The 21,574-nt window shown below is 35.4% G+C and overlaps 1 protein-coding gene across 1 annotated transcript in view; it reads left to right on the forward strand.

Moving 5' to 3' along the window:
- The window catches only part of LOC149571702 (uncharacterized), a 36,920-nt gene extending 19,472 nt beyond the window's left edge, over window positions 1-17,448 (forward strand). Inside the window, exons 2-6 of the mRNA XM_089813120.1 lie at window positions 16,009-16,126; window positions 16,295-16,488; window positions 16,635-16,662; window positions 16,791-16,899; window positions 17,011-17,448. Of these exons, the coding sequence (XP_089669246.1) occupies window positions 16,009-16,126; window positions 16,295-16,488; window positions 16,635-16,662; window positions 16,791-16,899; window positions 17,011-17,092 (531 nt within the window). The 3' untranslated portion in view covers window positions 17,093-17,448. The remainder of the gene's footprint in view (window positions 1-16,008; window positions 16,127-16,294; window positions 16,489-16,634; window positions 16,663-16,790; window positions 16,900-17,010) is intronic.
- Window positions 17,449-21,574: the final 4,126 nt, after the last annotated feature.

Consider the following 21,574-nt stretch of genomic DNA (forward strand, 5'->3'; position numbering starts at 1 on the left):
AAAAACTTTTTATTTGGTTAGAGGTTTATCTACTTTTATAAGATGCACAAATGAGAACCTTAAAATTTATCATACATATTTTTAATATAGTTTAACAGAAAACTATTACTAACACTATAAGGAGAATCTTCCTTCTTTCTTCCATTTGTTAAAAGAAATATTTTAAGGTTTACAGTTTGGAACATTAAACAGAAGTTCTGCAACTACTATGCTCTTAACAAATATCAATGGAAACCATATTACATTCTCTGTTTCCCAAAAAATCTGCAATAATAAAACTGAATCAAATCTTTCTTTTTCTCTATATTACTTACAACTTATAGTAGAATAGGACATAATGAGGTGTTCTCAATGACTAGTACATAAGACTTTCAACAAACTAAACATAACAACACACTATCTATCCTCTTGCTACTACTTTTATATTCTGAATTGCCCTTTGAGTTACATAACAATAAATAGAAGTTATAACTCAATGGGAGATTCTCCCACACATTGCTACACCAAGAAAGTTTAGCTTGTACAAGGGAAACACATTAACATCAGCAAATCTTCACTTTCAGCTCAGAAAACTCCAAAAGTATCCTGCAACAAAATAACCTTTTCAATGGAAGCTCACCTCCCAGACATAGGCCTTTTGCAAGGCCACCCCTGAAATAGGAGAACTAGGGACCTAATGGGTACAACCAAGCCACAAAATAACATTTACAAATTTACATTTTTCTTTACACGCATAGCACATATAACAACCACAAATTCAACATTTCACCACACAAACATACTCATCCCAAGGCTTACACAACAGGCCATAAAAAGGCCTTCCAAGGGGGCGAAGGTGTACCAAGTACCATGGGGAGAAGCTGGTTTGGACAAAATGCAAATGCCTTGACAACAAATTTACATGCCTTCTCAAGGCTTATTCCAGGCTTATTCCACCATTCCTTTTGTTTTACACATACCTTCACAAGGCAACAAAGCTTTTCCTTGCTATCCACATATCCCTTATACCCCCCAAAATGGCTTGCTACCCATAACTCCCCTTATGACCCTCAATGTAAGAAATACCAACCAACAACATGGACCCCATAATCCATGTCTTCTTCCTTCTCTTCTCCAAAAAGAGAGACACTACACCCATGGCTGTCAAACTAAGGCTACTCTTCCCTCCCAAGGGTGAGTTTAGCCTTGCACACCCATAACACATACAAAAGCAAGAACACAAAGGAAAGGAGATCCACATGTATGCAATAACATAACACATACACTATCTAAGAAACACAATATTACATCTACATTCTTCTTCAGATTCATGATACAAAACAAGAAGAAGAAGAAGAAGGAAGGATTACCAATATAGATCCAAACTTATGTCAAGAGGGTTGTAGAAGAACTTCCTTCTCCCCAAATTCCTCCCAAAAAATGCAAACACTTAGTTATCTCTAAAGTTGGAGAGTGGGTGAACAATCCACCAACAATAGAGGAATCCCCTAAAAGGGCTCTACACACTTCCCACAACTCACTTGAGAAGAGGATGAGTTCACATTGGTTGGTCTTTCCAATCTCTTATAGACTATTAGAACTGGAACTAAAATGGTGGCTTTGGAAAAGGCAAAAAGGTTTACTACATCTAGTTGGAAGGTTGCCTACCCAATGTCATGCTTCCAAAAGTTGATTTTCGTCCATATTGGAAAACTAACTTTTGGAAGGCCTCCCAAGTCGACTATGAGTTGTCCTAGGGTTAAAATGACCCTTACCCATAGGTATACCAAGTGGACTTGCTAAAAGTGGCATAAATTAAACCCTAGATGCTTATTTGACCCCTCAAAAACCTACCTAAAGTTTACAAACTTGTTCCAAGTGATTTGACCCAACCTAAGACTCTTTAAACAGGTGGCCCACATGGAGATGCTACAAGATTCTTGCATTACTCACAATTCCCCACATTAGGACATGTCATTTGCCAACTCACAACACACGTGTCAAGTGACACTACACAAAAGTATAAATCACAAATTACACTTGACATGCCCATAGGGAAATTACAAATTTACAAATTTGCATTAAACAAACATTCAAGCAATCACATTTACAAATAAAACACAATACAACGAGGTATTTTTTCTTCAATAGACCCAACCTTGGCTTCATTGTTTCACATAAGTTTGGTCTTAGTTTTCCGAATTAATTCCATGAAATTTCCTGCTTATCTCACTTCAAATATCAATTGTTTAAGAAATTGCACACACACACACACACACACAATGTGCAAAAATCACAACATTCACATAATTCCATTCACCATTCAACCAATTCAATATAATTCAATACTTTTCAACTTACAAAATACAACATAAATAATTGACATTTAAAACCATATTCACATAATGAAACCACCATTTACAAAATTCTTTCATATAGAGCATAGTCATCACATTGTAATATATATGCAAATCCATAATGTAACACTAAATGTTCAATTATCATTATGAGATGAAACATAATAAAATAAGGAGCATGACCTTAAAATCAATTAAGTCAGCTAATCAAGATGCATACATAATTATGTCAACATAATTTTCAGTAAGCAAACATAACATGAAATGCATCAGGCTAAATGCTATCCATCCATGTCAATTTAGTCCAATCCATAAAACATCAACATGATATATCAGCAAAATGAGTCTAATATGAAAATGTATCAAATGCTATGACAGGCTCGGGGTGGGGCCTCACACCACATAATAGCCTTTTAGATCAATTAACCGTCATGGAATTACTTCAAATATTCAATTACTGTCGGGAGGTAAAGCATAATAGAACCAGGGGCATAATTAATAAAAATAATTAACTAGTCAGGATGCATACATAATGATGTCAACATAAGTTTGATAATCAATCATCAGATGAAAGCACTACATCCTATGTTGCCAATTTAGTCCAAATCATAAACACTAGCATCGTAATTCAACATTATACAATAATCTTACCATGCAAAGACTTCTTACTCTAATTCAAATTCCATCTATAGTTCGTAATGATTCTATGAAGGTAAATACCAAATAATTTTATCAGAATAATCTATCTGAATCTATCATCCCTGATGAAACATGATATATCATAAAGTTATCAACAAGGGTTCTGCACTGCTACAAGGACATATCAAGTCTTTGATCATTAAAATCTAAATATATCAGTCTAATATAACCAAATAGGAGATCTAATCATGGTAATCAATAAAAGCTATATCTGCCCCTGAATAGGTTCCCAAAAATTTTCGATTGATGAAGGGATCAAGATACAAGAATCTTAGATCCTCTTAATAACTTCATAAAGTGCAATGCATTAATTTTCCACATGGAGAACAATATGTGATTCATAACAATATTTTCAAGGAAAGCCATCACTTATGAAACATATCATCTTGTATACTTAACCTTTCTAGCCCTCTAACAAGGGACACTTTTATAAAGTTAAAGTTTTATTAAGTGCATAAGAGGAGGGGTCTTACATTCATAAAATCTTTCAAGAACTTTCTAGACAATGCCATTCTTTTTCCATTGAATTTTCTCAGCCTCATTTAATCGCTTGGGCTCATCATTCTCCACGTAGTCTAGAAGCTCATTTTCTTCCAATGTAGCAAGAATTCTGAATTTCCAAAAGGTGAAATTCGACGCACCATCAAGCCTACCTTCAACCTTGAATCCGTATTGAGAACCTTACTTCTTATTTATGCTATTAGAGTGTGTGCAATACAAGAATTGAGATGTACTCCTGGTAAGGACCTAACCTTGGATAGTCTAGTTTGTAGACTCACTGCTTTTGAATTGTCAAATTTTGATAATTTCAATGCTCCTACTATTGAATCTGCTTTCAAGTCACAATTGATTTTGCATAAGTCTAAGAAAAATAAAGGAAAGTATGAGGCTAGTGAGAGTGAATCTTTTGATGATGATCTTGAGGATCTTGAAGCATTAATGGCTAGGAGACTTCCAAGAGGTAGAGGAAAATACAAAGGTAAACTTCCTTTAATATGTTTTTCATGCTATAAAGTTGGTCATATTGCTGCAAGATGTCCTGATAGGGATGGTAGGGATGATAGGAAAGATAGAAAGTTCAAAGGAAGAAGATATGGAAAAGAAAAGAAAGGATACAAATACTACAAAGGGAAGGGTAAGAAGTCTTGTTACATTGTTGAAGAAGAGAGTGATAGTGATTCTGATAGTAATGGTGAACAAGTTGTTTATGTTTCTAGAAAAGATGATTGTGATGAAGATGAGAAAACTATAATTATTTCATATGTGAGTAAAGGCGATAGATGGATAATTGATAGTGGTTGCTCACATCACATGATTGGTGATAAGAGTAAGTTTGAAAACCTAGAACATTATAAAGGAGGTAGTGTTAAGTTTGGTAACGATGTACCATGTCTTGTGAAAGGTAAAGGATCAATAAAATTGAACGACAAGATCAGATGTGATAATGCTTATTGGGTTGAAGGACTTAACTATACTTTGTTGAGTGTGGAATAGTTGAACAATTCAGGCTAAAAAGTTGAATTTCAAAGCAAGAATGCTAAGATCTACAATGGTTTAGGAGAATCGATTGGAAGTGGAGACCAAACCAAAGGTAACTTTTTCTATCTAGATCTATTTTATGATGTTTGTTTGCATAATGTGATGATATATAGCTATGTCATTTGAAATTGTATAATTTGGTAAGAATTAGTAAGATGAAGAAAGTAAGAGGGTTACCAAAATTGAAGAAACTCGATAATGTGATGTGTAAACAATGTCAGTTGGGAAAAATGACAGTCTAGCTTCAAGAGAAAGACCTATATTTCTGATTTTATTTTAGAGCTAGTTCATACTGACCTTTGGACCTATTGGTGTACAAAGCTATCATGGTGACAAATATTTATTCTGTTTTTAAATGACTACTCTAGAATGATGATTGTGATATTTCTTAAAGAAAAATATGATGAATTTCAAATGTTTAAGTGCTATTTGGCTAGAGTTGAAAAAGAAATAGGTAAAATCTTGAAGTATCTTATATATGATAGAGGAGGTTAATTCATATCTAGGGAATTCAACACATTCTGCAATGATAGAGGAATCAAAAGATAGATGTATGCATCCAGGACTCCTCCACATAATGGTATAGCTAAAAGGAGGAATAGATTGATCATGGACTTTTCTAGGACATTGATGATGGAGACGAATGTTGTACCTAAGTACTAGAGAGAAGCTCTGAGTACAACTGTTTATATACCTTGAACAGAGTACAAGTCAAGAAAGGTACAAACCTTACACCTTTTGAGTTATGGTATGGACGTGCATCTAATGTAAAGTATTTCAAAGTTTTTGGAAGCAAATGTTCTTTGACCGTTGTTACTGCTATCATTCTTTTTGATGTTTCTGTTATTATTCCTTCTGAAATTTGAATTCCTGTTGTTGTTCCTCATATCCATTCTGCAAAATCTTGCAATGTGTCCAAAATTGTTGCATAACTGACATACAGGTCTACTCCTCTAATCAGGTCTGTTCTGTTTAACTAGTGCTCTACAATTTCTAGAAATGTGTCCGAAGTTGTTACACTTGTAACATACAATGTTACTTCTTGTTCCATTAGCTCTCTCTCCTTCATTAGATTTGCTTGCGGATCTCCTTTCATTTCCTGCAAGGTTAGTATCCCTAAACATTCTACTATTGCTATCATTACTATCAAACTTAGGTTTCCTACAATCAGCTGCTTTATGATCAAAACCATGACAATTATAACAATAGAAATTAGTAATAGGTTTGAATGACTTACTTGTCCAATCTCTCTTCATATGATTGACATCATTACATATAAACCATCTACCGTTGAATTCATACCTCACCTCTTTAGGTGGTTCAACTTGCACAGTTTGCTTGTGTTCATCACATTTCTCAGGCTGACTTACTTGCTTAATCTCTTTATGTGTTTCTTTAGATTGGCTTAGTTCAATCTCATTCTGATCATTCTTCTTAGGTTCAGGGGTTTCAACAACTAAATTTGGTTCCTTTCTAGCTTCAAATTTCTTTGCCGATTTTTCTCCAATGAAATATCCAAGACCAGTCTATCCATAGTTACACCAGCTTGGGGGACGGGGGGACAAGTTTCCACCATGGGGGGACAAATGGGCCTCAATTTGGGGATGACAGAGGGATGATGACATAGTATGGCAGGGGGGAATGAGTTTTATATTGTATATACTATACATATGATACTTAAAATGCTAATTATGAAAATATGTGTAACAATATAAGACATAAATATGAAGTATATGTTCATCAAGACCGCTATTGCTAGTTTAGTTTTAGTATTTACTATTTGCATTGCATTTAGTATTGAAAAAATGAACAATGAAAGAGATCTAAGTTCTAACTTCTAACTTCTATCAAATTGAAATAACTTAAATTAAAATAATCAAAGATTGAAGATTCAAATGGCATCTAAGTATGAGAATCATTATCTCATCAATCATTAAGCGACATCATAAACTTAATTACGTCACGTAACAACAACCATGGTATGATCACAATGTTCAATGTTTCAAACTTCAAATGACAAATATGATAATCATAATAATATAATATCCAAGTCTTAAGTACAAACTACAAAATTAGAAGACAAAATGTCAAGTACTAAAGACCCAAGGGCCACCAAAATGCAGTAGAGGCTACCTAGAGGCCTCTAATCAACCATGTCAACTTGAGGGTCAGGCTCAACAAACTCATCATTTGAACTCTCAACCTCTTCAAGGGTGAGAGCCGTGAGAGGAATACCAACCAAATCCGCATCAAAAGTCTCTGCATCCTCATCAACTTGTGAGGGCTCCTCTGGCTCTACATCCCATTGTGCTGCAGGTCTCTCCTTGTACACGTGTCTTGCGATCTTTAATACACAAGGCACAATGTAAAACCACTAGCTTCTCTGCTTTTTCAAAGGTAAGTTTGTTCCTCTTAAGAGAGTGGATGAAGCTATAATTAGACCAGTTCCCCTCAAAAGTTGAAGAACTAGATAACTAAGATAATATCATAACAATCAAATGTCTAGTATGAGAATCAGAAAATTGAAATTGAAATACATGACTAAAAGACTAAATTAAAAGTGAAATTGAAATTTCAGTGAAAAGTAAAGGTTTCAAAGTAGGAGAACATGAAACTTGAGATAGGAGATGGATGGCTAGGTGTGGTAGTTGTTGATTTGGGTCCATGACAATTCCACCACAAAATAGGATCCTCTTGTGACATTCTTTTTATGTTGGCCTTAGCTCTACTTGGATAGCCCCTAAGAGTAGCAAATTTGATCCACTCTATGCGAACCTTCCCTGCTGTCTCGATGTCATACATCTTATTAATGCACTTGAAGAATCCTTCCTTCACCTGAAATTCAAATTTTAAAATCAGTAAATTAACAAATTAAATATTTGTCTAACTTTCAAGTGCAAGTGTACTAAATTTGAAAATGATATTAGATTACCTTATCATCATTCAGTGATGTAACTCTCCCAGGCCTAGGCATGTACCACTTCAGATTCAATGCATAAGCAACCATATGTAAGGGAGTGTTGAGGTTGTCTCATCTATGTTGAATAATATAAGGCTGAATATGCTCAGTGTAAAATGCTAAACTCAAGGCCCTCTCCTGCACAATTGCCCTCATTTGGCCAAGCATAGCATCAATGCACTTGTACACCTCTCCAAGAGTGGCTGCATCAACATCCCCATATTTGATGACCTGGAAAAAATGGAGTGATGAAAGAGACGATGTATTTTGCATCACTCCAAAATACATCACTCTTTACTATCTCCTTCACCCTCAACCCCTGTTCTGTCTTGGATCCATCCCACCTATTCCACTCATTTGTCATAACCATGAGTTGCAATGGCTCCTACAACTCAAATCATTCTCTCCAAAAGAATGAAATAGGATGCATATCAAGTCTCAACTGGTTTCAAGAACCCCTTCCTTGCGAAGCTCCTGAAAAGGACATATGATGTGTGGTGATTGCAGACAAACATCTGCACATCTCTAGCATCGCTCACTACTCTCTTAATCTAGGGAATCTTCCCCATGTCCTTTAGTGCATTGTTTATGGCATGCACACAACATGGAGTCCACCAAATATGTGTGTAAGCTGTCTCAACAAGTGCTCTACACACAGGTGCTGCATTTGTCACTACTTGGACCACCTCCTCAATAACATCCCAAAGTATATGAAACTGAAAATCAACATCCTCTCAATGCCCTAAATAATCAATAGCCCTGAGAAAAAATGACCCTTGTGTGCATGTAATGATTATATTGATGAGTGGGCGGTTCCTAATGTCCGTCCACCCATCCATGATGATGCTGCAACCATACTCCTCCTAGACATGCCTCAAGTTCTCCTTCTCTAAAGCAATCTTGGCATACTCTTTATCCAAGATTGTAGTCCGCAATTTGTGCTCACCTAGTGGCAAAAATGATGGTCCTCCTCCCCTTGCCACCAGCTGCACCATCTCCTTAAAGATCCTCACATGAAGAGGTATGCCATTGGAAAAAAGAAATCTACCAATGCCCTCCTCTATCTCATCTCTCAAGCAAGAATTAAATAAATCAACAATGGGGGTACTTTCAGATGACACTTTTCTTTTACCCTTGCTGGACTGTGCTTCAGCCATAGCACTAGATGGAGAAGCACCTAAGGCTGCCCCTACAAATGATGTAGTTGTAGCTCTCTGCTGTAGTCTACCCCTAGGAGTAGGAGTAGAATAACGTTGTTGCCCCTGCTCAAGACAATGAACCTGTACCACTCAAGGTGGTAGGTACCTCAACTCCCAAGTCATTTGGAACACCCCAAAGATTGGTGAACTCAATTTTGTAATGCAAATTTGTGGATTTCGTCAAAAATTTGCATGGACCCACACCTTTTGCTATCCAAAAGAGGAAATGTGCATTTGTTCTAGTGATGCTTACAAACGATTCTGTCTTACAAATGTTACATTTCCACTTCCTTGTACCACCACCTATAGCTATCCGTGTAGTTATCCTTGTTGCAAACTGTCTAGGAGGAGATTTAGGGTTATAACTACCCATAGCCCACTTTGCCAAAAGATTGGAGGGGCAGTTTGTAGCTGGGGGACCAGGTGGCCAATTATATGTTGAATCTGAATTAGTTTCTTCATTCACTTCGTCATGCCCAGCCTCAGGGTTATAGTTTTCTTGGCTCCTCTAAATCCATCTCATCATCACTGTGATTTGACCCACTTGAATCATGACCGTGGGAGCTCATTTTGACTCTGCATTTCACAAAATGAAAAAAATATAAAATAAATAAATAAATGCTTTCAGCCTATGCCTTTCTTCAAAATCATAATTTTTTGAAGTAAAATTAAAGCAACAAAAATTTGGAAATGAAACAAGAAACATCTAACTAAAATCTAGAAATGAAATTCAACTAAGAACAAAAAGCTACAAACTAGAAACAAAAAAAAATGATTTTGACTTGCACAATATTTAAAAAAAAAAAATCAACAAAAACCCTACCTCTTGCTTCACAAATCTCTTGAACAAGGTGAAATATCTTGCTTCTCCATTTCTTCTTGCTCCTTACTCCTCTTTGCCTTCCACACACTCTCTTTACTCAAAAAATCACCCTACTATGAGCTCTTAACTCTTCTTCTTGTTGCTGTTGCAAAAATTAGAAAACCATGAGATGAATAGAAATGAGAAAACATAGAGATTTAATGGGCTTTCAACCTCTAAATGGGCCCCACATACCTTAGGGTTAGCAACAAAAAAAAAAAAAAAAAAAAAAACCTTTTTAAACAATTTTTTTTGCACTTTTTAAATGCCGTAAAGGGAGATGTCCGGCCGTCCCCTACTTGGTCGAGGGACGCGTCCCTGTTCCCGTGTACCCAAACGGGGATGCAGGGACGTCCCCCTCCCGACGGCGACTTGGTGGTGCTGCTGGGGATGTGGGAATGCCGTCCCCTCATCCTGGATGCGTCCCCATCTTGGATGCGGCACCCAAAAACAGTGGGGATGCATCCCCATGTTACTATGGTCTTATCATAGGAAGGTCTCTGATAATATAGTTGCTCATCAATTTTTTGATTATTGGAATATAGCTTCTCTAATTGTTGTTTAGCTTGGATTAATTCTCCTTTCACAATAGTATTGTACTTCTCGAGTTCTTCATGCTTTATTTTGATAGAATCAAGTTCAAATGTCACTTTTGTAAGATGGGATCTTAGATCTACATTTTCAGATTTCAGATGTGATTCAATCTTGCTATCATCTTTCTTCAGACTTAACTTTAGTTCAACAATCTTCAACTCATGTTTCAAAATCTCATTTTATTTCTTCAAGGTTGCTACCTCATCACTATCTTTTGTTTGCTCTCTAGGTTCTTTTCTAGATTTGAAATGATCAATCTTATCTTACAATTTCCCAATGTAATCTTTTGCATCTTCATACCTTTTTAGGTTGTCTCTTTCTTTAGTAAGAAGATCAATTTGCTCAAGGGCTTCTTCAAGATTCCTCTGCAGCTGTTCCATAGTCATAGGGATCTTACTGAAGCTGTTAAACCTCTTCAGAGTAATTGAGCTTTGATACCAATTGTTAGAAATAAGTAAAACTGAGAGGGCGGGGGGGGGGGGGGGGGGGGGGGGGGTGGTGGTGCTGAATCAATATTTTACAAACTTTTGCCCACAACTAAATATTGCTAATTACTTTATAACATGCATATGAAAGTAAACCAACAATGCTAAACAATAAAGATAACCATACACAAAGAGAACTCATAACACCATATTTTGTTAACTAGGGAAACCCTGGCCAAGGGAAAACCTCGGTGGAGATGGTACCCACAAAATGATCCACTAAACAAAAGTATCCTATTAACGATGTTGACCTTGTTTGGAGTCTATTAAGTACATATAGTGTCTCAGTCCTTGTTAGAGGACTAGGCCTTGTTAAAAGCCTCAACCCTGTTAGGAGTTGATATTACAATTACAATATGTATGCAAGATGAGCCCATTGCCCAAACATGCAATTATACAATGCAGTTCTTTTATGCAAAATCATATAGATACAAAAATCTCTCACTGCTGATATCTTCAGTATCTGATCCTGCTTTCGCTGCTATTTGCAGCTCTTCGCATACTTTTGATTATACATCAAAATTCGCATCATATCATTTGCATAACACTTCACATATCATATCTCACACCCACACTACTTCGCATAATTCGATCTTTCCTTTATATCATAACATTTTACAAAATTCTGTCCAGTCGGCTTTCATTGCTTTACAAACTTAGCAAAATACAAAATTAACCTTTGCTCTCTTAGGGTTAACATCTAGGATGTTGTCCCTAATTAGTTAAGTAATTATTTTGTATCCAAAATAATTCCTTAACCTGTAATTCGCCACTTACTATTATGTTTTGTTCACTACCCTTACTGTTGTTTATTTCATAACTTCTTCCGTACAGTCCGTACAGACTTGCAGACTTGCACGCGTCATCACGACACACTGTTATATCTGTCCTTAACCGTGCACGTGTCAAATATTACTCTGTCACCCATACATAACAAAACTGTTCCTGTTCCGCTGGATAATTATCTGACACTTAGACAATTTTCTAAGTATAACTATGAAATACTTGTCTGTACATTGTGCCTTCTTTTCCTGAGATATATGTTACCATAAATGACAACTCCATCATTACATCAACTTGTCCTACTTAGCCATATTGCCAACACCCAATTCCTTGTCTCACACTCATTGTATTCAAGTTTTTTATGTGACACTAGACAAAGGTTGGAGTGTATGTAGACCAAGTCTTCTGCTTTATTGCACTCAAATGATTGTGCTTGATTGAGTGGATGAAGGAGTATGCTGTTCAATTCTGATTATCCGAAGAACTTGTAACTAGTTGAGTTTGCATACAACACTTGGTATTTAAGTTTGTAATTCAAGAATCAAAACTTAAATTAAAAAATAAATGTATATTAATATGATAACATCAATTGGAAAATGATAAATATTAAAAATGAAAAGATACATTCTTGGGTACTTTGATGGCTTTTACTGTGATTCCTTTCTCCGTGATTAGGGAAGATGGAAGCAAGTACTAAAAAACCAAACTTCAATTTTTTTAATAAGATTGTAAAAGAGAAACAAAAAACAATTGGAGCAATTCTTCACAGCAGATTTCCCGAGTCTTGGAATAATACCGGGAATTCTTAAATCATTCCTGAAAGCCCAGCAGCAATTAAAAAGTTAGCTATTAAAAAGGCTCGGTTCCCATGGGATTCGAAACTGCGACAAAACAGATAGAAACCCTAAGACCTAAATCAAAAGTAAACATTTTTCTGCACCGACTGACTGAACAGGAGGCAAATTTCGTTGCTAATATTCTGTCATTAGAAGGTTTAGAGCCTTACAGATCTTGGCATTGCACTCGCAAATAGTTAATCTTTTGCTGGTTGTTCGTATTTTGCAGCCATTTCTAAAATCAATTGGAGTATTCCTCCAGTCAGAATTCTTTACAGCCTTTTCCTGAGGCCATTCCTGCTGCTTTATCTGTGAGCACAATTGCAAAAAAAATGATGTAAAAGAGCTGGACTGTGAGAAGGAACATGGAGAACAAGTAGATCCACATCAGATATGAAACCCTGAAGCGGACCCTTATGAAACTCGCCATTGAAAGCTTTTACCAACATTTTTCTAGGGCTTTCCTTTAGAGAAAATCAACAGTGACATGTATGTGGCCATTTTAAATCACAATTTTTTCTTTTAATTTCAAGAGGTTGCAAGAAAGTGGAACCTTGATTGGGTACATACCACCACTCATGAGCTCTCATCTTATTTGGCATGAAGAGTGGTGGTAGCATGATTTCTTGAAGACATGAGTTGTCCAATTTTTCTCAGATGATATTTTGAGTTGTCATCTGAATATATCTTTCTAAATGGGGCCTTATAGCCAGTAGCAAACTCTGCATGTCTATATGGTGCCATCCTCCTTCGCAATGCAAGTATCTCTTTGCTATAATACCTTGACGACACTGCAAATTTTAAAAGATGTAGGATATTTATTTTGTTCCAATACTCGACAATAATTTGTTGCACAGTTTCAGTATGTTCCTTGGCCTCTGTTATTGTTCTTATCTTTTCCACCATGGAGGTAATGTCACCATAAATTTTGCCCTAACACGGGAGATCAATATTAGCATTCCTAATAATGCTGTCATAAATTTCACCCAAACATGGGCAATCAATATTAGCATACCTAATCATGACATTATAAATTTAACCCAAACATGGGCAATCAATATCAATATATCTCTATCCTCCTTCGCAATGCAAGTATCTCTTTGCTATAATACCTTGACGACACAGCAAATTTTGAAAGATGTAGGATGTTTATTTTGTTCCAATACTAAACAATAATTTGTTGCACAGTTTCAGTATGTTCCTTGGCCTCTGTTATTGTTCTTATCTTTTACACCATGGAGTTAATGTAACCATAAATTTCACCCAAACATGGGAGATCAATATTAGCATTCCTAATAATGCTATCATAAATTTCACCCAAACATGGGCAATCAATATTAGCATACTTAATCATGACATTATAAATTTAACCCAAACATGGGCAATCAATATCAATATACCTAATCATGCTCATGATGAGCTCAGTGAATCTGAAAACCGTTGAATTGGTAGCTGCGAGACAGATCTTTTATTCTCCAGTCCTGCAATTTTGTGTTCGATTGGTCCTAATCTATTCTACCATTAAATTTAATAAGTTCTCTTCTCCACGATGATACATGGTAATAATATTCTGGACTTGTTGCTGTTCATATATATTCTATTTCAGTCTGTGTTATTCTTCAGGAGTCTTCATGAGCAGTTTTATAAGCGTTCGAGTTGCATTCCTTTGATTTTATTCTCCTGGTCGGTGTCGGCTATACCATGCATATTGCATTATTTCCAGATGGACAGTGCCATGTTATAATGTTGTCTTATTTGGTCTACTCAACTCCAATATGTTATTGTGGCTGCAAACGTTGCATCAATCTCATGGTAACATTTCGTGGCACACACATCTTTGGTGACGGCAAGTTATTTCATTGTCAGGCGTTTTACGCCAAAACATCAAATAATAAAAGCATCTTGTCTCTGAGTAGTGGAGTGGCTGAAGCATCATCTTGGGAATTCTTTTCTCTGCATACATTGTCTAGTCCGGGTATTCAGAGAGACATACATGCAGCTTCATCTAGTTTTCTTGATTGGAACACACGGGTGTTGATTAGGAATTCTTTGTTTCTCATTTTGGATAGCGTATAATCAGGTTATTGCAGCAGTGTATATGCTTTGATACCATTTTGTAATCCTCCTCATTTTGGGTAGCGTATGAGTTTTGATAATTTATCTTTGCTACAAGACTGATCATTTAAGTTATATTCTGGATAATAATAGCAATGCTATTCATCTTGCTAGAAGTTTATTGATTCATATATAATTAAGTTTCTCTGGTTTATGAGAAGCTGAGAAATTGTATTTGGTTTCTGAGAATTTCAATAAAAGGGATCAATTTTTGTGGGCTGGGTTGTTTCCTTGCTGAGGAGGGTTTTTCCCAGGATAGTTGGATTGTGTTGTGTGGTTATTTGAGTGTTCATTTTTCTATCTCTTCTGGTTGAGAATTTTAACAAAAAACATATCCATGCATTCCCACCATGCATCATCAAAGATCCATGCTCTTACTTTTTGGGCTCTTTCTATGTTTAACCGCCTTAATACACTCCACAAGGTGTTGATGACTGTAGCACTCAAGGCCTCTTGCACCTTCACAATGGTATGAGCTTGTATACTCTAATGCTGGAATATTTATACTACCAAAGAAAGCTCTCATCACTAGGCATTTGCTTAATCATTGTTTATAACCTTAAGTGGTGAAGCTGGATCAATTTAAAAAGAGCTATTATAACTTCTTTGGTAGTGAACTAGAACTTATATGTATGGCCAATATGTATGAATAATGAACTTACAATGGAAAATATTAGCGGAAAATTTTGAAAAAAGTTTGGCATTATACCCCTCATAATGCAAAAGAAGTTTTGAATTTGTCTCAAAACTACTTTAAAAATTAAAGAAATAAAAGCTTAAAAATATTATTGAAACCTTGAAAGAATGAAAATTTACTTGCCTGTGATGGCTAAATCATCGTTCTACAATGATTTATAACTATAAGCCTTTGGTGCGCATCTTACTCGTCTGTAGCCTTCACCTTTAAGAAAAATGTAGCAACTTTCAAAACCAGTTGGGAGAAAAAAAATGGTGATATGCAAGTGTTTTATGGAGAAATGAGGTGAAATGACCACAATAAGGAAGGCAGGTTGAAATCAGGGTTGGGGAGGGTCTTTGTAAGTTATATATTGTTTTTTTTCCTTTTAGTGTGGGGCCATTTTTTGGATGCCTACAGCATTGGGTAAGCCTGCATTTGCCAGGGTTCAGCATAACACCTCATCACCTGAATATATTTGTGACTTACATGCATTTCACTCTACCAGATATATTCTCTCATGTTGTATCTTCAATTTATCTCACAATTTTTTGTTGAGAATGCTATGTCAATTGGGATTTAATTTATTGCTATTTTCATGGGCATTTGTGGTGATTCTGGTAGGAGTAAGATATAGCAGATATTCATTTGAAATCGTACCAGGCACTTGCATTTTTTATCTTAATTTGCCAGATGATATTATCATTATTAAGTATAGGATACGAGCTTGAGGGAAGTGGGCCTAATTTACAAGACATTGAAATCAAATGTATATGTTTCTACAAAATCCATTATAAACATAATTATATATCTCGTACTATATAGGTTGCAAAAAACTAAAAGCTATTGTATTTCTTCATTGTAGTTTCAGGGATAAATGCAATATTCTTGTACTTGTGATTAGAGCAAAGTTTTGTTGTTGCAGTTGTATGAACGAGTAAGAAATACTGTGGAATCTTCAAGTTTTTTGACCAAACTAAATACGTTAACTGAAAGTGGAGAAGTCACAGTTGATGACCCAGGATTAATTGAGGAGGTTGAAGGTTAGTAATATGCTTCTTCATGTAACTGCTCGTCTTCCAAATGTAAACAATGCTGTTTATGTGTTTGGAGTTTGTATAGATGCTCTGAAGCATTTTACCTTATCTATAAAATATTTATGATGGTTAGTGAGAGACTAAATAGGATGTTTATAATGTTTATGCTCTCAGGGGATACAATGGTTAATGTAAGCCTAGAAGACCCAAGTTGGTGGCTCTGGGTTACAGATGATATGGTCCCAAGCAATGTGGTGGAGAAGTGCAGTTTAGACAATGAAGGGTTCATTGTTGTTACAGAGGAAGATATAATGGATGCAATTTCCGTTTTCATTGCGAATTGTATTCTTTCTGATCCACATGGAAAGGTTTGGATCTGTTACCAAAATAGCTTGTGTATATCATCAAAGTACATTGTTATTTTCAAACTCGAAGGAAGCACACATGATTTGGAATATCATATTTAAGTATTTTTTTCCAGCCTTTTTAACTCAATTTATGTGTAAATTCACAGAAAATGACACCAGAGCAGCTACAGAAATGTAAGTTTAAAAGTTGTTTTGGGTTTCACCTTTTTGCTACCGTATCCTCCAACTTGGTTATCTTTATGCAAAGCAGCAGTATTAGACATCTCCTTTTCAGTCTCAACTGATCTATTTACTTTTTGCAGTCATTTCAACTGCCCTTGAAAGCATGAATAGAAGAAATAAAATCAAGAAATTGTGGAATGCGGGCAAGTTTATGTACAGTGCAACAACATGGGGAGTCACAGCTATTGGGTCAGTTGTCAAATTATCTCTCAGAAATTAGTCAAATATCAATATACATTTTTTTACCGATTCTGTTAAGTTTTTAATATATTTAATACAACTGTTTACTGCTGTCTACAGGTTTTACAGACATCCATTTATACTCAGATCAGCTCTGAAGATGTTACTTGCGTGTGGTAGGATTCTTGTAAAGGCAGTTTAAGATGGTGCATAAAAATCTTAAAATTGTATTATTATTTTGCTCTTAAATTTCATTCAGTTAGCCAAACTCATTTCCGATATTTTATTTGCACGGAGATTTACAATTTATCAGAGTGATTCCTCTTGACAAATCTGCAAAGCAGACGTATGTAGCTAGTAAACTCTAAATAAAGGCTAATTACATGTTTTGAAGGTATTGAATTTGGTCTTCCACAAAATGTAAATAATACAGTTTACTACTTTTCAAGAGCAGAGGATTGAGTTGACAGTATAATTGATGACTTATTAAGCAAGACCCCAAACTACATGGCAGAACATTTGACCTGCAATTTGATTCTATTGGTTTTGTTTGTGTGATGTGCTCCTGAAATCTCAATTGATATTGCAGGTAACGTTGAAGAAGTGAATATTATATTTGTGTTTCTACAGAAAAATAAGGAATGATGTCCCTTATAACTTTGCAAATAGGTAAGTCTACACACGAACGCAATCTAACACTTTTGGATGTTCCAAGTTTGCTCTATTAATTTGAGAATCTGAGATCATAATAGCAATCTCTTGGTATTAAACTGACGAAAAAGAAGGAAAAAAACAATTGGGAATAACTTGGAAAGAATCACCCCATAAATCAGGTCAGGAAAAAGTACATCCGATTCCTAAATTTTTATTCCATAAAAATCGCAAAATTTTAATGAAAATGACAGTACATAGTCTGAGAATTGGTTGATAAATCACGTTTCCTGGGCAGAATTCTGCAACTATGCTTGAAACATTTATCCCTAAATATCTTTAAGGCTAGTGTGGGATAGCAATTTTGGAATACATTTTCTATTTTCTGTTTGGTTCGTCAATTGGAATAGGGAATAGGAATACATATTCTCATTTTGCCTTTAAAATAAACTTATATCCATTCCAAAAAATACTTGTTATTGGAATAGCCATTCCTATTCTTAATATACATTCCTATTCTTCATTCCTATGCCTGCAACCAAATGGACCCTTAGTGAGCTGTCAACATGGCCCAGGTGATATGTTATTTAGTGCGAAAGGATAGTGCATTTAAAGCAGTGGTATTTTTTAAGGGAATTATATTTGGAACTTCATTTTATCTATTTTATCTTGATAGTAATAGTTCCCAACTTAAGCAAATTATAAGCTTTCTAGCAAAGAGTGCTCTATTGCATGATTATATTAGTAAACATTATTGGTAAATGCCGAGGTTTTGATTCTAAAAACTCATTGACTATCTAACTAATTTTTTCCTTGATATTAAGAAGGAAAATTTGTTTTAACTCTTTCTTGGGCTCTACATGTTTAAGGTCTTGGATTTAATTTGTTGGGATGTATATAATCTCATTAATATTTCCTATTTCTTGACTATGTAAATAACTATGATAGATTTGTTTTATTGATGGAAATATTAAGGAAAATATGGGGCCTTTGTAAATTTTAAATATCTGAAAAGTTATTTTTGAGAATTAGGAATTAAAAAATATTAATGTTTTAAGAGTACGTTAGATATTTTGTTTAATAAGAGTTCTCATCAACTTCTACCAAAGAACATGAAATTTCAAGGCATAAGACAATTACATATACCTTTAAGTATAATAGAATTAAGAAGTTAAATTGATGGAGATAGGTAGGAACACGTTCAATGGAGTTAGCTTTCATAAAAGATGGGAAGAAACTAAGAACAACTTTATGCTTGATTAACATATTTCCGACAATGATATAATATGGGAATGTAAGCTAAGGAGTCTAACTAGAAAGAAGCAAGCCTTTAATTAGTAAGAAGCTTGTATTACAACATACCAATGTGTTAGGAAATGTACATGGATTAGAGAAGAAAGATAATTTATATTTGAAATTGAAGAGATGTATTCTCACCAAGAACAATGATAGAGTTAGAGGATATAAACTTTAGAGTCTTAAGACAAAAGAGGATATAAGCTTTAGAGTCTTGAGACAAAAGGGTTAGTGTATAGTCAAAGTATGATTTTCAAGGAAATAAAATTGTGTTGAAATAAATTGCACAATAGAAGATCTATAATATGAAATATGCTTTAATTACTTAATAATATACCAATTTGAGGAGGCAAACTCTTTATCCACTTCAAAGGGATGCTTCCAGTTATCTTTAATAAGAATTTAATGCTCAATATGTTAAAATAACCCACAATACACATATATATGCCCTCCATGACTAAGATAGTACTATGGCCAAACTAAATAGGAATATATAACTTTAGCTCAACAATGCAATAATGATATTACAATTCACTTTAGAGTTAAGGTAAGCATGAATTGACTACTCACAACCATATGCATATTCTATGTTTAAGGGCAAAGCACTCTCCCTTTACTTTAGAGAAGCGTTGTTCTCAATGCTAATTGAGGATTCTTCTAAATAAACTCTTCACCTTTCCATGTAACATCTTCAATCGACAGATCTTTGATTGAATGAGATATTTTCTAGGTGTTCTAGACCTCAACTTCTTCCTACATGTTTAGAGAATGAATTTTGGTTCTAATCTAACCCCCTTTCCTTCATCAAGCTCTAATGATAGGGATTGTGTAGGTATTGCTATTTCCTATTAGTTACTTCAAACAAGAAAAATGAAAAAACAGATGTATCTTTGTTGGTGGCAATTTCATCTTGTACGCAACACTGCTTATCTTTCAAATGATGATAGGGGTAGTAGGCTCATCAATAATTTTTGGTCTTCACTATGTGCTAGAATGGACATAAACTTTGACAAAGTCCACAATATTCCTTCCTTAAATAGAGGTGGTAAATCAAATAATTATTCATATCCTGTGAATGTATCACTCCAAGAATCCTCGTACATGGGATGCGATCTTTCCTTATGTGCAATGCAACTACAATCGTGAACTACATAGCACTACACGATACATTCAATTTGAGGTCTATCTTGGGAATCAACCATTTGAACTTGTGGATGTAACACTAACTTTTTTACAATTTGGTAATCCATGAAACACTAAAAGAGGTAGTAGATAAAATAAAGAAAATCATTGAAAAGACCAAATAATTGCAACAAAGAGTTCAAGATATTTTGGAGCAAAGCAATAAGAAGTATAAGGATAGATATGATCAAATAGAACTCCTCATGACTTCTAGGCCAAGTACACATGGCGCCCATTTGCTAGGTTTTCACCGAGGTACCTATCCAAGGTGTTTGAATTGCCAAGTTTTCACCTTTTGGATGGTTATTTCTTTTTACTATTTTCTTTTTCTTTTTTAGACATTTTTTAAAATTATTTTTTTGGTCTTTTTGCAAAATTTAGCAAGATATGTTGAGGAGCTTAGGCATAGAACTTCTTGAGGTGAATGATGTTGGTGGGATTGTTCAATGTTTCACCTTCAAGTGTTGATAGCTGATATGCTCTTGAGCCAAAAGATGCGGTGACAATATATGGACCACACCATATGGGCTCAAACTTGCCCTTCTTTTCTCGATCGTCTTGGACTTTCATGTTTTCTTTAAGGACCATGTCACCTACTTGAAACTGCACTAGGTGAACCTTTTTGTTGAAGTTGCGCTTAAGGCAATTTTGATAGACCATGAGGTTGTCATAAGCTTGTTGCCTTTTTTCATCAAGTAGATCTAGTTGCGTGAGTTTGGCTACTCTGTATCTTCATCTAATATTTGTCCTTGCAAAGATATGTGCAAGGATGAGAGTTCAACTTCAATAGGTTGGACTGCTTTGACACTATGGACCAAGGGGTATGGAGTTGTGCTTGTGGATGTATGGAATGAGGTGCCGTAAGCCCATAAAGCTGGGTTGATTTGCATATGCCCATCATGATTGGAGTCATTGACAACTTCCTTGAGGATTTTGAGTAGGGTTTTATTAGTTGCTTTAGCTTGACTGTTACCTTGTGGGAAGTATGCGTTAGAAAAATGATGAATATGGAGGGAGGTGCACAACTCTTCCATATTGAGGTTTTCAAAGTTACCTCCATGGTCTGTGAAAATGGTAGTAGGGATATTGAAGCGACATATAATGTGATAGAGGATAAATTTTGATACTTGAACTCTTGTGGCAGTAACAAATGGGACTGCTTCTACCCACTTGGTGAAATAATTCGTAGCAGTGATGATCCATTTGTGGCCTTCTAAGGAGAGTGGTGCAGTAACACCAAAAAGGTCAAACCCCCAACATGCAAACGACCATGGTCGTGCAATAGGTTGAAGATCTTGAGCTAGAGCTCATATCAAATTTACATGCTACTGAAAAAGTAGGCATCTCTTGACAAAGTCACAAGCATCATATTCTATAGTAGGCCAGTAGTATCTAGTTCTGAGTATTTGTTGAGCAAGGACTATACCGTTTGTGTGAGGACCACAAAGTCTAGCGTGTACCTCTTTGAGAGCCATTGTGGCCTCGTTTTGGTCTAAACATCGAGAGAGAGTATCATGATAACCTTGACGATATAGGGTATTATCTACCATATTGT

This window comes from Cupressus sempervirens, chromosome 2, assembly GCF_028749045.1.
Source record: "Cupressus sempervirens isolate cs-2001-9-10 chromosome 2, ASM2874904v1, whole genome shotgun sequence".
Classification (NCBI taxonomy): domain Eukaryota; kingdom Viridiplantae; phylum Streptophyta; class Pinopsida; order Cupressales; family Cupressaceae; genus Cupressus; species Cupressus sempervirens.